Consider the following 17,889-nt stretch of genomic DNA (forward strand, 5'->3'; position numbering starts at 1 on the left):
CTCTGGTGCTGGTGGTTTGTTCATTGATAGTGTGTTCGCTGCCGCCAATTCCATTCCTCTGCAGCCTCGAGGTTCCCCACTGGCTCTTGAGGCGATAAACGGCAGACCCCTTCTGCCGCCACACGTGACTCAGGAGACCCTTCCAGTGGGGATGGCCATTGGTGCCGTTCACAGAGAGTCGGTCTGTCTCCAGGTTATTTCGTCTCCACACTACTCGGTGGTCTTGGGGCACCCCTGGCTCCAGAAGCATAATCCGACTTTCGATTGGAGATCGGCCGAGATCCTCTCGTGGTCACCGCAGTGTGGGGCTAGTTGCATCCATGGGCCTGTCAAGTTGCTGTGTACTTCCTCGGACTCTCTGTTGCCTCCTGAATACGAGGAGTACCGGGATGTATTCGATAAGGTGCGTGCGGTTGCCCTACCTCCGCACCGCCCATACGATTGTGCCAATCTTACAATCTGACGGCACCAGAGTTACAATCTGGTGCCGTTCCTCCTCGTGGCAAAGTCTATCCACTGTCGGTAGCGGAGAATGAGGCCATGGAGGAGTACGTGAGGGAGGCGCTTTCACGCGGACACATTCGCAAATCCTCGTCCCCGGCAGGGGCTGGATTTTTCTTTGTGAAAAAGAAGGGCGGTGAGTTGAGGCCTTGCATCGATTACAGGGGTCTCAATCGCATCACGATCAAGAACGCTTACCCGATTGTAATGACCGGCAACACGCACAGGGAGGAAAACAGGGAAAGCCCTGCCCAAGGGAGAGGGAAAGGTGGTGACCCCTAACTCACCTTGCAGCTGGCACCTGCCTGCCCTGACGTCCCTAGACGGGTTCCTCACCCGTGCGGCGATCACGTGCCTAAACCCTGGCTTTCCCTGAAATGAGCCCTAGATAATGAACGGGCCGGTGGGATCGCTAGTCCTCACCACTGCACTAAGACCTGGAAACACCAGGGAGAGGACAGACAAACACAGACAAACACAAACACCCAGGTGGACGGCAATAATTGTCCACAAAGGTCCAACAGGGATCCGGAGGGTAGCGTTCTAAGGCAACACTCAGAGAACGCAGCAACACAGCTCCAGTGGGTCAGAATAGATGTCCAGGCAGGAAGCTCTATATCTGGCAACCAGAGAAGTGTGAGAGGGGAATATAAGGAGGATTGGGAGTGCTGGACAAGGAACAGCTGAGAGAAGGAGCTACGGATCCCTGAGTGAGCCAAAAGGGTTTGTAAAGCAAACCCAGAAAGCTACAATAAGGAAACTTCCCTATCTGACATAGAGCGTGCAGCCAACCGCTGCGACCTCCTGACCCCGGGTACAACGGAGTCAGGCGTGGCTCTTGACACCCTCGTGACACCGATACCCTTGATTTCCGAGCTGTTCGATCGCCTCAAAGGGGCCACGGTCTTTACCAAACTCGACCTGAGGGCGGCATATAACCTGGTAAGGATCAAGGCGGGCGATGAGTGGAAGACCGCGTTTAACACCAGGACCGGTCATTATGAATCCTTGGTTATGCCCTTTGGGTTGTGCAATGCGCCCGCAGTCTTCCAGGAATTCATCAACGATGTTTTCCGTGACCTGTTGCAGCAGTGTGTGGTGGTCTATTTGGATGACATCTTGGTATATTCTGAATCCATGGAGGCCCACATTATGGATGTCAGACGAGTGTTGCAACGGTTACGAGAGAACAAGCTGTTCGGTAAGCTTGAGAAATGCGAATTTCACCGATCCCAGGTAACCTTCTTAGGTTACATCATTTCCGCTGAGGGGTTCTCCATGGATCCTGAGAAGGTTTCGGCTGTCTTACAGTGGCCCCAGCCCAGTGGTCTTCGTGCCCTGCAGCGCTTTTTGGACTTCGCCAATTATTATCGGAAGTTCATCAGGGACTTTTCCATGCTAGCCAAGCCTCTCACGAATCTGACCAGGAAGGGCAGTAATCCCCAGGTCTGGCCGCTCGAGGCCATCCGAGCTTTTGAGGCTCTAAAATCCGCCTTTGTGTCGGCTCCGATTCTGTCGCATCCCAACCCTGGGTTGCCTTTTGTCCTCGAGGTGGACGCGTCTAAGACGGGAGTAGGCGCCCTTCTGTCTCAGCGTAGAACACCAGAGGGTCCTCTGCTTCCTTGTGGGTTTTACTCCCGGAAACTGTCTTCTGCGGAGTGCAACTATCAGATTGGTGACAGGGAGTTATTGGCCATCGTGCAGGCCCTTAAAGAATGGAGGCACTTGCTCCAGGGCTCGGTGGTTCCGGTTCTCATCCTGACGGACCACAAGAATCTGACCTACCTCTCTGAGGCCAAGAGATTGACACCACTTCAGGCCAGATGGGCTCTGTTCTTGTCACGTTTTAATTACGTGGTCTCCTACCTACCCGGTTCCAAGAACATCAGAGCGGATGCCTTATCACGGCAGTACTCCGAGCTGTCCGGGGAGGAGTCGATTCCGACTTCGGTCATACCTCCGAATCAGATCCTGGCCGCTATTCGCACCAGCCTGACCTCTCCCCTGGGTGAGCAGATTTTGGCGGCTCAATCTGGTGCTCCCTCTGGGAGACCCAACGGCGGATGTTTTGTGCCTGAGGAGTTGCGCACTCGGTTGTTGCGAACCTACCATAACTCCAAGGCCGCGGGGCATCCTGGAAAGAATCAGCTGTCCTGGGCTGTTTCACGTCTGTTCTGGTGGCCTTCTCTACGTTCCGACATCGCCGCATATGTAGCGGCATGCTCCGTTTGTGCCCAGAGTAAGTCCCCTCGGCACCTTCCGTTGGGCCTTTTGCAACCCATAGCCACCGGGGAGCGTCCATGGTCACACCTGGGGATGGATTTCATTGTGGACCTCCCTGCATCCCGAGGCCATACGGTCATTCTCATGATTGTGGATCGGTTTTCCAAAATGTGCCACTGTGTTCCTCTCAAGAAGTTACCCTCTGCACAAGAGTTGGCCTCGATTTTTGCCAGAGAGGTCTTCCGGTTGCACGGTTTGCCCAAGGAGATTGTGTCGGATCGGGGGAGTCAGTTTGTGTCCAGGTTCTGGCGCGCCTTTTGCTCCCAGTTGGGGATTCATCTCTCTTTCTCCTCGGCCTACCACCCTCAGTCCAATGGGGCCGCAGAACGATCCAATCAGGCCTTGGAGCAATTCCTTCGTTGCTATGTCTCCGATCACCAAGACAATTGGGTTGACCTCCTGCCTTGGGCTGAGTTTGCCAGGAACACGGCGGTGAACTCTTCCTCTGGGACGTCTCCCTTCATGGCCAATTATGGGTTCCAACCTGCCGTGTTACCGGAGGTATTCTCTCCCCAGGATATTCCGGCTGTGGAGGATCACCTTTCCGTCCTACGTGCTTCTTGGGTACAGATCCAGAGGTCCCTTGAGGTCTCTGCGCATGGTTGTCCACCCGCAACCTCAACCTTCGAGTGCCCACTCCCAAGCTGGCGCCTCGCTTTGTTGGTCCCTTCCGAGTGCTTCGCAGGGTAAACCCGGTAGCCTATGCCCTTGCGCTTCCTCCTGGCATGCGGATCTCCAACGTGTTTCATGTCTCCCTGTTGAAGCCACTGGTGTGTAATCGTTTCACTTCCTCGGTTCCTCGGCCTCGACCGGTCCAAGTGGGCAATCGTGAGGAGTATGAGGTGAGCAATATCCTGGACTCACGCCTGGTCCGCGGTCGGGTGCAGTTTTTGGTCCATTGGCGTGGTTATGGTCCAGAGGAGCATTCCTGGGTCCCCTCCGCAGATGTCCATGCTCCTGCCTTGCTCCGAGCCTTCCACGCACGCTTCCCTCAGAAACCGTTCTTTACTCCGCGGAGGAGGGGCCCTTGAGGGGGAGGTACTGTCATGGTCTTACCTTCTTGCTGTTCTCCTTCGTTTGACATGTGCTGGCGGCCATCTTGGTCTTGTAGCCTCCCACCCTGCGGCTTCTCCTTCCCACTGGGAGGAGCTGGATGCCTAGCTCATATATATAGGAGGTCTGTGGCTTCAGTTCCTTGCTTGGTCCTCCTGTGTTCACATGCCTCTAAGACTGTTGCTGCTTCTGGTTCCTGATCCTGGCTTCGTCTGACTACCCTGCTGGTTCCTGATCCAGGCTTCGTCTGACTACCCTGCTGGTTCCTGATCCAGGCTTCGTCTGACTACCCTGCTGGTTCCTGATCCAGGCTTCGTCTGACTACCCTTCTGGTTCCTGACCTCTGGCCTCGCAAGACCCTGCTTCGGTTTAGCCATCCGTTTGGGCTTTTGCCTTACAGCTTGATTTCCAATAAAGCCTTCTTATTTCCACTTATCTCTTGTTGTACGTCTGGTTCATGGTTCCATGACAGTCTATTACTCTGTTCTGTGTCCATGGTGTGCGGCGTCTTCCGCATACAACTGCGGCTGCGCGAGTATTCAAACGGGATTCTCATGTTTCACATCGTCAGCTGAATAGTCACATGATCAGTGACGTTACCATCAGTCACCTGACTGGTGACGTGTATAAGCGTCTGATCGCTGTCATGGTGACCACAGGTCCTACAGAAAAGATGAATCCTTTCATGTAGAACTTTTCTTTTAATATCATTTCTAGTACGCATAACTAGCTAGAAAGACGCCGATCACCAAGGACACAACATCAGAGAAGTGACTTCGTTTAATGTCAATATAGGTCTGTTTGACAGCAACACCAATACCAAACCGGGCATATGTAAAGCGGAGATGTATAGCGCCACACATAAATATGGCCATATAAAGGGGGGAAAAGAGGAGAAAAAGAAAGATCTTCCAAATGGGCTGGGGGCTGTTCAAAGGATGCGGTCCTCCTGACACTCATTTATAAGGAAATGTGTTCAGAAGTGGCAGGAATGGCATATAGGGTGAGGTCCCGTGCTTTGCACGGTACAGAGTACTCAAACCCATACCTCCCATAGGCTAATACCATGGGGTGAAGTGGTATGATATACCCCAAACATGTTAAAGAATACTATTGGGCAAGGGATACTAGGGCCACAACCATCGCCCCCCTCTGTCAAAAGAGAGACCACCGATGTGTGCCCTTGCTCGGTCTGGGTCCCACCGTCAGGAGGAAGCCCCCTACCGCGCTTACCCCCATTATCTCCTGTATAGAAATTTATTTTTATGATATTACCAATAAGTAACACCCTATGCCACCAAACCTCAAGATAGCCCGCCCACATCAATCAGCTCCCAAGCCAAATATTTTAGGACTTATCAAACCACCCATCATGTATGTGGTATACATCCGCCACGTATATCCAGTCGATGGAATCAAACCTTGTGCACAATTCGTGTGATGGTATAATAAGCCTGCTAGGCGACTCCCAGGTCACTGCTTCCAAAACACCTTGGTCCATCTCTCGATCATATCACGCCTGGATGCCTTATCTATTAGTGATAAACAAAAAAAGAGGTGAGATAAAAAAGGATAAAATTTACAAATAATCTCGATATAATATCGGGTACTATTACTTAATACATATAAAAAAAAACTTCTTTTCACATCCCATATGACGACTCAGAAGAGGGAACCCACCTTGAACTCCCGATTGAGTCCCTTAGGCTCAATGGTGTCCAGTTCAAAGATCCATCTGAGTTCCAGCCGTTTTAATAGTCGTTCCCGATCACCAGCTCTCCGTGGTGCGGGGACGCCATCAATGATCCTGAACCTCAATTGTGCAACGCTGTGTTTATGTCTGTAAAAATGTTCCGGGACCGGAAGTTCACTTTCCAAATTTCCAGAAGTATTCTCCATCTTAGAAAACAATTTCCGGATGGAGTACCTATGCTGGTTAATCCTCAATTTGCAAGCCTGTGTGGTCTCACCCACATAGATGAGACCACACGGGCACTGCAATGTATAGATCACAAATTCAGAGGAACATGCGTAGAAACCCCTTATGTCATACTTCTTTCCAGTGTATGGATGGAAAAGGGGGCACATATATGAGCATACCTACTGTGAGGGTCACATATCTGGCCATAACTACTGTGAAGGGAGCACAATGCTGGCATAACTACTGTGTGGTGGCATAAAGGGGGAATAATTACTATGTGGGGGCATTTAGGGGACTGGTTAGGATTAGGTGTTTAGTTATGTGGAAAAAATTTGCCGCACATAGTGTCCCTCTACCTTTGTTTCAAAGGTTGGAAGGCATGCTATGGGCGATAACATGGAACATATAATGTGGCCTTCCCCTTGTCTTTAAATATCTACTTACTGTTTCAAAAAAGCGGGAATATGATGAAAAGCTGAAAATTTAGACAGCATAAAATGAGACAGGCAGATGTGACTGTGTGATAGATTTGGAGCCTCTTGGTACATCTTGCAAGTTAAGGATTTTTTCTCTTTTTTACACCAGATCAATGCTGGCTTACTTTTCCATAAAAAGTATTTTATTGTGAAAAATTTGTAAAATAAAGAGAAACTATACATATTGAAAATCATCCTATTCATATGAACCCAGAAGATAAAATTTATACTGCAGGCATTTCTTAAAAATAAACAAATATTTCATTTGTTAAATTCCTGATTACTGGGAATGACAAAACATGGAGAGAAGGGGAGAAGAGGTTAGAGGGAATATGTAATCAGAAGGCAATTTAAAAAAAAAAGTTCTATGTCACTATATAAAAAAAAAAATCCTAAAATCCTTCAGTTTTCACACTAGCCAGTAGGCCTAAAATACGTGGGCCTCAGAGATCTGATGAGGATATAGCATTAAGGTACATAGAGCACTGCTTTCTAAAAGTATACAGTCCTTCATGAGACACCTAGGAGATCTGCTAGCTCTTTTGAATGTCCAAGAGGAGGTCTATTCTTTTTTTAGGAGCCTCATCCACATACAGGACAATGAGCACTGTAGTGGAGGGCTATCTGTACACACAAGCTCATTCAAAGAAACCCACGGCTGTTTTGCTGGTTGATTTCCCATTGGAAGGTCTAGAAAGTGGCTAACCCACATGACTTGGTGAAGAAGTAGGTCACAGAGGATCTGTGGTCAACCACAAAAAACTAAACAAAAAAACAGGACACCATATGTTCAGAAACCTGCCATTGTTGCAGTCATCTAGTAAAAGATTATGATAAGCTTGAGGGAATTGGCGAGAAAATTATCTCAGAAGGCGCAGGTCAGCAGAACAGCATGTCGCTCGTAGCAAGACATTTGCACCCATTGTAATACATCATGAATAGTGGTTCCATCTAACCGGGGGTGTTATTGCCACAGAACAATAGGTACTGGCGCACAGAAAATCCACACAGGCTGTACCAACAGCTACTTCATGATCCAAAAATTGTTTTTTGATGCACGGCTATGGGTACATGGATTGTGTGCCCAATAGTCTCTGATGGAAATGTGAACATAGCCGTCATCAAGCAGTATACTTTCTTTCAGCAATACAAGGCATTTGCCATATGTCACATGTGTGAGAAAAAGGTTGAGGCCACCTTGTTCCTCAGACCTAACGGTGTGCAACTTTTATCTGTGGGGTTACCTGAAGGAAAGGATTTATAAAAGTGATCCCCAGACAGTGCCCACATTATCTCTAGAATATGTCATGTGGTGTTCCTCAACATGATAAGGTGGCACAGCTTTGTATAACCGCTGGCGGAAACAATTTCATAATGAGTAAGTACGTCATTCTTCCATTATCCTGTGTAAACCTCCCAAGGGAAACACGCTTCTGTTTTTTTGTGGCCCACCTTGTATATGTATATGACGGTCATAGCATAACAGTATAGTATACCATAGTCATAGCATATCCCAGTCCAGTTATTTCAGCAATACTCTAATATCTCCACCTTCAGATTTCCAGAAGAATTCTGAGAAGGAGCAGGGCGATCTAAAGACTAAAGTGGCCAATCTCAGCAATATGATGGGTAAGCCAATGTTCGTATGATTTTTCCTTTACTCTGATTCAGTTAGACATATCGTATGGTAAATGTCACAGACTTTAATACCATTTGGTTTATGTTAACCTAAACAAGTCCAATATGTTTATAGTTGTCCCAGCGTTTTTCGTGGTTGCTCGCAGTCACCATACGTTTTTTTTTTCCATTTACCTCTATCTCTACGCAGGAGATTTGGAGTTCTGTGTAAGCACCGACCACTGTAAAGATATCTGAAGAAATTAATCAGTCCACAGTCTTTGACCTAAAGAGGGTCTGTCTTCAGTTCTACTGAGCACTGAAGACTGCAGGGTGATGGGCAGTAACAGGGCACATGAACATAGTCAGGGACTTGGGTAGTGACAAGAGACAAGCTGGAAGGGTCTTCAGTGCTCGGTAGAACTAAAGACAGACTCTCTATAGCAATGCTCAGTTAAAGTGATGTTTAGAAGACTCTTTGCATGCTGTTTCCTAGTACAAAGAAAATCTTTCACTAATAAATTACATTACTGAAAATGAAATGACAATTACATGTTAGGGACCTTCAGAAGTTGCACAAAGCAGTTTTGTTGCAATTTTGGCATGACTTATGCTAAAAACAGCTGTAATAGTGCACAGTCTTTTAAAGGGCATCTGTCAGCAGATTTGTACCTATGACACTGGCTGACCTGCTACATGTACACTTGGCAGCTGAAGGCATTAGTGTTGGTCCCATATTCATATGTGCCCACATTGCTGAGAAAAATTACGTTTTAATGTATGCAAATGAGCCTCTAGGAGCAACGGGGGCATTACCATTACTCCTAGAGGCTCTGCTCTCTCTGCAACTGCTCCACCTCTGCACTTTGATTGACAGGGCCACATGTGATCACGTTTTCACTGCCTGGCCCTGTCAATCAAAGGGCGCATCAGTTGCAGAGAGAGCAGAGCTTCAAGGAGTAATGGCAATATCCCCATCATTTTTCACAGCAATGCAAGCACATACCGTATGAACATAGGACCAACACAGATATCTTTAGCTGCTAATAGAAAGATGCCCTTTAAGTCACGGGCCAGAGATCATTGCACAAAGCAGTTTTGCTGTGGTTGTGATCAAACCACAATTTGTATCAAGTATCTGAGCCGCCCAAACGCCCATATTATAATCTGCCACTGCCTTGAGGGGTGGTATGTTAAGAAGAAGGCAATATACAGTACATAGGATATAATAAATTGCAAATTTATCAAAGAAAAATCTGACCTTGATCGGGGTGGTCTACTCAGAAGCGGTTCACTGTACCAGTTCTCTATTCATTGCCATACTCGCTAGCTGTGTGCTCATATTTTGTTTTATGTTGCAGGGAACTTGCAAGACACACTTAAGGCCAACATCAAGCACATTAACAAGACATTGGGTACGTTGTAGACTTAGATGTATTACTATTGTTTTCATTCCAAGTGATGGATCTTGCTACTTGTAGTGTTTTATAGGTTCTCTTTACATTAGTCTTACTGAGCCTCTAGCTATCATCCCTGACAGTGTTGTTACAAGAGAATTTTCTAGACAGTTCCTTCAAAACACTGGGAAAGTTCTATGGCATTCCTCCCAACTGTCTTGGATCTGGCAGGACAGTCCCTTATTGCAGTGGCTGTCCGGCGGTCCCGGTATGGGGGAGGTATGTCCCGCTTTCTGGCTGCTGTCCCTGCGTTCATAGGAAGTATAAACAGCTGCCTGTAATGATGAAGCAAGAGCCGGCCGTCCGCTCTCTGCTTCATCATTCCTCCTCCCTGCCGGTGCTCCACACTGCAGGTCTGGGTAAGGGGTGGGGCTGGGGGCGTGGCAGGGGTGGGGCCGGCCACAAGCTCTGTGTGTCCTGCTGCTTCTGGGGAAGGAGGTGAGTATGTGGAGTCTGTTTTATTTTATGTTCTACTGCCTGTGAAGGGGGCATTTTACTGGCCATGTTACTGTCAGGGGACACTTTACTGGGCATATTACTGTCAGGGGACACTTTACTGGGCATATTACTATCAGGGTGCACTTTACTGACATATTACTGTCAGGGGCACATATCTGGGCATGACTACTGTGACGGGGCACCTATCTGTGCATAGCTACTGTGAAGGGGCACCTATCTGGCCATAATGTCACGGACGGGGTACAGGAAACAAGACAAAGCAACATGCATATATGACTCACTGGATCCAAAGCTAAGGAACCAAAAGGGAGACCCCTGCACAAGACCTGAGACTTTCCCTGGCTGCTCAGCCTATGCAAAGATCCCAAAGGTGGATGGTTGCATATCCACGTACCTCGACTATATAACACCTGAACACCCTACAATAGTAAGGGGACATGACCACCGGCTCCCTACACCAGACACGGAGGGAGTCAGGGTCACCTGGGATCCAGCAAACAGAAAATAACAGATAAATGTACAGCACTTAACTTTGTAGCAGACTGGGAAACAGGATCAGCATGCACACACACTCCAGGAAGAAGTATAAGCCGCCCAGTAATGCATTATGGGGCGGAATTTAAAGGGATGCAATCAGTCCAACTACATGACAGCTGAGAGAGGCTAACGAGATGAGGAACTGAATACCACAACAAAGAAAACTCAAGGAGGAGGTTCTGAAAGGCTTCTGTCAGAGCTTCTCAGCTGTCTGGTTGTGATAGTACCCCTCCCTCTATGAGTGGACTCCGGACACTCAGAGCCCACCTTCTCAGGATGGGACCTATGGAAAGCCCTGATGAGACGAGAGGCCTTAATGTCCGTCACTGGGACCCACATCCTCTCCTCAGGACCATAACCCTCCCAATGAACAAGGTACTGGAGAGAACCGCGGACAAGAAGAGAATCCACAATCCTAGAGACCTGAAATTCAAGAATCCCATCAACCATAATCGGAGGAGGAGGCAAAGGCGAGGGTACAATGGGTTGAACATAAGGTTTCAATAAGGACTTATGAAAAACATTATGGATCTTCCACGTCTGAGGAAGATCAAGACGGTAGGCAACAGGATTGATGACAGACAGGATTTTGTAAGGCCCAATAAACCTAGGACCCAACTTCCAGGAGGGAACCTTCAATTTGATAGTCTTGGTAGACAACCACACCAGATCACCAACATTCAGGTCCGGACCAAGCACACGTCTCTTATCTGCCACACGCTTATATCTCTCACTCATGCTCTTTAGATTATCCTGAATCTTTTGCCAAATAGATGACAAAGACGAGGAGAATCTGTCCTCATCAGGTAAACCAGAAGACCCCTCTCCCGAGAAAGTCCCAAACTGCGGATGAAACCCATATGCACCAAAAAATTGTGACTTATCAGAGGACTCCTGACAACGGTTATTTAAAGCAAACTCAGCAAGGGACAAAAAAGAACACCAATCCTCCTGATTCTCCGCCACAAAACAGCGCAGATATGTCCGTCTGGCCATTCGACTGCGGGTGGAAAGCAGAAGAGAATGACAACCGAACCCCCAAGCAAGAACAGAAAGCCTTCCAGAATCTGGAAACAAACTGCGTGCCCCTATCAGAGACTATGTCTGAAGGAATACCGTGCAATTTGACAATGTGATCAATAAATGCCTGCGCCAGCGTCTTAGCATTGGGCAAACCTGGAAAAGGGATGAAATGCACCATTTTGCTAAAACGGTCCACCACCACCAGAATCACAGTCTTCCCCGAGGAACGAGGCAGGTCCGTTATGAAGTCCATGGACAGATGTGTCCAAGGATGGGAATGAATGGGTAAGGGAAGGAGAGGACCTAACGGCCGTGAATGAGGGACTTTGGCACGAGCGCAAGTCTCGCAGGTTGCCACAAAACCCTCAACCGACTTACGAAGCGCAGGCCACCAGAATCTCCGATCGATGAGATCCAGTGTGGCTCTTGCCCCCGGATGCCCAGCAAGGACCGTATCGTGGTGTTCCTTAAAAATCTTGTGTCTTAAAGCGAACAAACAACCTCCCAGGAGGACAAAGATCAGGAGCCTCTGACTGGGCTGCCTGCACCTCTGCCTCCAATTCAGAAAAAAGAGCAGAGACCACCACACCTTCGGCCAAAATGGGACGTGGGTCTTCAAAATTCCCGCCTCCTGGAAAACAACGTGACAGGGCATCTGCCTTCACATTCTTAACCCCCAGGGCGGAACGTGACAACAAAATTAAATCTTGAAAAGAACAAAGACCATCTGGCCTGTCTCGGGTTCAGACGCTTGGCTGACTCCAAGTAGGCCAGATTTTTATGGTCAGTAAACACGGTAATAGGGTGTCTGGCTCCCTCTAGCCAATGGCGCCATTCCTCAAAAGCCAACTTGATGGCCAACAATTCCCTATCTCCCACATCGTAATTTCTCTCTGCGGAGAAGAGTTTTTTCGAGAAAAAGGCACACGGTCGCCATTTGGCAGGAGAGGAACCCTGAGACAAGACCGCACCCACACCCACCTCAGAAGCATCAACCTAAACTATGAAGGGTAAAGAAATATCAGGTTGCACCAAGATGGGAGCGGAAGCAAAACTCTCCTTGATATTAGAAAAAGCCTTACGCGCCTCTACCGACCAAGAAGAAAAATCTACCCCCTTTCTGGTCATATCAGTGAGTGGATTAACAATAGAGGAATAATTCTAAATAAACTTCCTGTAATAATTGGCAAAGCCCAAAAAATGCATCAGCGTCTTCTGATTCTCAGGAAGCTCCCACTCAAGCACAGCGCGGACCTTCTCGGGGTCCATGCGAAAACCAGAAGCGGAGAGAAGAAACCCCAGAAATTGAATTTCTGGAACCGCAAACACACATTTTTCCAGTCTCGCATATAATTTATTCTCCCGCAGAATGAGCAAGACCTGACGTAAATGTTCCTTATGAGTTTTGAAATCCGGAGAAAAAAAAATCAAAATGTCATCCAAATACACTAATACAAATTTTCCCATCAAATGATAAAAAATGCTGTTCACGAAATGCTGAAAAACGGCTGGGGCATTCATCAAACCAAAAGGCATAAGGCGGATAAGGGTCACGAATACTGATACTGTTCAGCTCCCTGAAATCCAGACAAGGTCTTAAAGAACCATCTTTTTTCTTAAGAAAAAACCAGCGGCAACAGGTGACTTCGAGGGTCGTATGTGTCCTTTTCTCAGACTCTCAGAGATATAAGCACGCATAGCGATCCTTTCAGGTTGGGAAAGATTGTATAAACGAGATTTAGGCAGCTTGGCGCCTGGGATGAGATTAATAGGGCAATCGTACTCCCTGTGCAGGGGCAAATCCTGAACTCCACTCTCAGAGAAGACATCCGAAAATTCAGAGAGAAAAGATGGTACAGTCTTAGTAGCAACCTCAGAAACAGATGTCGTGAGGCAATTCTCTCTGCAAAAGTCACTCCAATGGTGGGATTATGTTTAGTGAGCCAGGGTAGCCCCAACACTAGAGGAGTAGGCAAACCGCTAAGGACGAAACATGACACATCCTCAACATGAGCATCACTCACAATTAAACGGATATGGTGAACTATGCCCTTTAATGATTTCTGAGAAAGTGGAGCGGAATCAATAGCAAAAACAGGAATATCCTTTCCCAAAGTGCACACCTGGAAACCATGAGTTATTGCAAATTGATTATCAATGAGATTGACCGCTGCTCTACTATCCACAAAAATCTCACAAAAAATGATCTTGCTCTCTAGCGCTACCCTAGCCGGCAGGACAAAACGGGAACTACAAGCAAACAGAAAACCTTCAATTTCCGCCTCAACCCTGCCAATAGTAACAGATGGAACATTTTTAAAAGATTTTGTCCTCTTTGTTTCTTTATTACTCCCAGAGAACTGCCTGAATCTCCTAGAGGGACAAACATTTGCCAAATTATTTATACCTCCACAACAAAAACAAACCCTCCCATGCGGGCTGAATCTTCTATTGTCAGAGGCAATCAACCCCAGCTGCATTGGCTCCTGCTCAGAAGGGGTTGACAGCGACTGAGACCCCTGCGCACAGAATGGGACTGCTGCACTGTCCTGGGACTGAGTATGACAGGAAGGAGAGATCTCTCCTCTCTCTCTAAGACGCCTGTCAATACGAACGGCCTGAGACATAGCAGAGTCCAAGGAAATAGGCCTTTCATGAAAGGCAAATGCATCTTTCAATCCCTCTGAAAGACCATGGCAAAATTGACTTCGGAGTGCAGCATCATTCCAACCAGTATCAGCTGCCCATCTCCGAAATTCTGAGCAGTATATCTCTGCGGATTGTTTACCCTGGTATAATAGACGTAGTCTAGACTCAGCCAAAGCAATACGATCCGGATCATCATATATCTGACCCAGGGCTAAAAAGAATTCATCCACTGAACGGAGGGGCCGTGCCCCCTCTGGCAGCGAAAAGGCCCAGGACTGAGCGTTACCCCTGAGCAGCGATATAATGATCCCCACCCTCCGTTCCTCATCACCAGAGGAATGGGGAAGAAGGCGAAAATGGAGTTTGCAAGCCTCTCTAAAACGCACAAAATTCTCACTACCCCCGGAAAACGTATCCGGGAGCGAGATCTTAGGCTCAGAACAAACTCCATGAACACCAGCTGAACCGGTCACTTGAAGCTGAGAAAAAGTCCTGCGGAGATCAGCTACCTCCAATTAAAGACCCCGAAGGCGTTCAGCCAAAAGTGAAACCGGATCCATGCTTGAGACGGTTTTGGCGGCTTATAATGTCTCGGAAGGTGTACAGGAAACAAGACAAAGCAACATGCATATATGACTCACTGGATCCAAAGCTAAGGAACCAAAAGGGAGACCCCTGCACAAGACCTGAGACTTTCCCTGGCTGCTCAGCCTATGCAAAGATCCCAAAGGTGGATGGTTGCATATCCACGTACCTCGACTATATAACCCCTGAACACCCTACAATAGTGAGGGGACACGACCACCGGCTCCCTACACCAGACACGGAGGGAGTCAGGGTCACCTGGGATCCAGCAAACAGAAAATAACAGATAAATGTACAGCACTTAACTTTGTAGCAGACTGGGAAACAGGATCAGCATGCACACACTCCAGGAAGTAGTATAAGCCGCCCAGTAATGCATTATGGGGCGGAATTTAAAGGGATGCAATCAGTCCAACTACATGACAGCTGAGAGAGGCTAACGAGATGAAGAACTGAATACCACAACAAAGAAAATTTAAGGAGGAGGTTCTGAAAGGCTTCTGTCAGAGCTTCTCAGCTGTCTTGTTGTGACACATAACTAGTGAGAGGGGACACATATCTGGCCATAACTACTGTGAGAGGGCAAAAATCAGGGCATAACTGCTGTGAGGGAGCACATATCTGGGCATAACTACTGAGAGGGGGCACATATCTGGGTATAGCTACTGTGAGGGGGTCCCTATCTGGCCATAACCAATAAGTGGGGGCAAATATCTGAGCATTGCTACTGTCAGGGGGCACATATATGAGCATACCTACTGTGAGGGTCACATATCTGGCCATAACTACTGTGAAGGGAGCACAATGCTGGCATAACTACTGTGTGGTGGCATAAAGGGGGAATAATTACTATGTGGGGGCATTTAGGGGACTGGTTAGGATTAGGTGTTTAGTTATGTGGAAATAATTTGCCGCACATAGAGTCCCTCTACCTTTGTTTCAAAGGTTGGAAGGCATGCTATGGGCGATAACATGGAACATATAATGTGGCCTTCCCCTTGTCTTTAAATATCTACTTACTGTTTCAAAAAAGCAGGAATATGATGAAAAGCTGAAAATTTAGACAGCATAAAATGGGACCGGCAGATGTGACTGTGTGATAGATTTGGAGCCTCTTGGTACATCTTGCAAGTTAAGGATTTTTTCTCTTTTTTACACCAGATCAATGCTGGCTTACTTTTCCATAAAAAGTATTTTATTGTGAAAAATTTGTAAAATAAAGAGAAACTATACATATTGAAAATCATCCTATTCATATGAACCCAGAAGATAAAATTTATACTGCAGGCATTTCTTAAAAATAAACAAATATTTAATTTGTTAAAGGGCTTCTGTCAGCCCACTAAACCGTTTTTTTTTTTTTGGGGGGGGGGTTAATATTAATCCCTACACTGCGAGCTCCCTATACATATGCTAAATATTCATTTTGGTTCTCTAGATTTTGTTAAAAAGCAAGTTTTATAATATGTAAATTAACTTGCTATCAGAAAGTAGGGCGGCTACTTGCTGGTAGCAGCCGCATCCTCCGCTGCTAATGACGCCCCCTCCGCTGTGTGATTGACAGGGCCAGGGAACGGGATCGTTCTCTGCTGGCCCTGTTTGTAATTCACAATATCGTGCCTGCGCCGTACCTGTCTTTAATCGGCGCAGGCGCACTGAGAGGCGGCCGCTCTCGGCCGCTCCATCCTCAATGCGCCGGGTGTAGATGTGACGTCATCGGCGCAGGCGCACTGATAGGCGGCCGCTCTCGGCCGCTCCATCCTCAATGCGCCTGCGCCGATGACGTCACATCTACACCCGGCGCAGGCGCATTGAGGATGGAGCGGCCGATCAGTGCGCCTGCGCCGATTAAAGACAGGTACGGCACAGGCGCAATATTTGGAATTCAAACAGGGCCAGCAGAGAACGATCCCGTTCCCTGGCCCTGTCACTCACACAGCGGAGGGGGCGTCATTAGCAGCGGAGGATGCGGCTGCTACCAGCAAGTAGCCGCCCTACTTGCTGGTAGCAAGGTAATTTACATATTATAAAACTTGCTTTTTAACAAAATCCACAGAACCAAAATTAATATTTAGCTTATGTATAGAGAGCTCGCAGTGTAGGGATTAATATTAACCCCCCCAAAAAAACCGGCTTAGTGGGCTGACAGAAGCCCTTTAAATTCTTGATTACTGAGGATGACAAAACATCTTTTTTTGGACAAAGGGGAGAAGAGGTTAGAGGGAATATGTAATCAGAAGGCAATTTTAAAAATAAATTCTATGTCACTATATAAAAAAAAAAACTTCAGTTTTCACACTAGCCAGTAGGCCTAAAATATATCAAGACTTCCTGTTCTTTGAGAGCAGCTACATGGGCCATCGGTGCAAAGCACAGGATAGGACCACATTGGCTTCTAAGGGAAAGTTTTCTAGGCATGCTCTGTGACCTGTGCAGAGGTCATGAGGGAGTAGATAAGCTGTGATATCAACTACTGTGAATTGTAGATCCTATGTTATCTATACAGAGGTGATATCTGTCACTGCAGTTCTGCTTGTAATAAAAGGTAATTCAATAAAAAATAAATAAATAAAAATTCAACTCAAATTCAACTCAACTGTAAGATTGTATCTAGATCATATAAGACTGACACTGTTTGTTGTTAGTATGGCTGTAAAGCCGATCCGGGCCGGCTCTTAGTGGGATTAGCCAAAGTGCTGGGTGGTTGGCTGCTCCCCACGCTCCGGGCCGGGTCTTTTTTGGCCTATATAAAACCAAGCCAGCAGTCTCAGCTGTGTGTGGTTTATCCTCCATCTGACAGAGAAGCTGGGGAGTCTCTGTGTTTTGGGACCTGTGAATTTGTGCCGTGCTAAAGGGCTGAGAGCCGCATGCCGTATAGCTGTTCGCATCTTTTGCGCACCCATTGAAATGAATGCAGCAAAAAAAAGATGAAACGGCTCTCACCTGCTCTTCATCTGCTATGAGCACGGAACAACCGCACTTGGATGCGGGTAAGTGGAAATCCAGTAGAAAGAAAGGTAATCCAGCTCAATACGCAGACTGTGCAACAATACTTTATTTCAGCGGTTAAAAATAAAAACATCCAGTTAAACAAAATCCTCGTCTACCGGTTTCGGGCTGTTGTGATGTCTGCCCTTACTCATGACATACTGAGGATACCTATGATTCCAGCATATAAGCCGGCCACACAGCTGCACCTACGATTAGGGCGTCATGTGACTAGACAACATGCCGGCAATCAGGTACAAAAACACTCCTATTTAAAAAAATCTTATAAAGAGAAAACCATATCAATACATAAAAACACAGAATGTGTGGTGGGAGCGAT

At 47.2% G+C, this 17,889-nt stretch overlaps 1 protein-coding gene across 1 annotated transcript in view; it reads left to right on the plus strand.

The window, feature by feature from the left end:
- LOC122927339 (low affinity immunoglobulin epsilon Fc receptor-like) overlaps positions 1-17,889 on the plus strand; it is a 94,707-nt gene that overhangs the window by 64,890 nt on the left and 11,928 nt on the right. Inside the window, exons 14-15 of the mRNA XM_044279089.1 lie at positions 7,792-7,863; positions 9,213-9,266. Coding sequence (XP_044135024.1) covers positions 7,792-7,863; positions 9,213-9,266 — 126 coding nt within the window. The remainder of the gene's footprint in view (positions 1-7,791; positions 7,864-9,212; positions 9,267-17,889) is intronic.

The sequence above is a fragment of the Bufo gargarizans genome, chromosome 2, assembly GCF_014858855.1.
Source record: "Bufo gargarizans isolate SCDJY-AF-19 chromosome 2, ASM1485885v1, whole genome shotgun sequence".
NCBI lineage: Eukaryota > Metazoa > Chordata > Amphibia > Anura > Bufonidae > Bufo > Bufo gargarizans.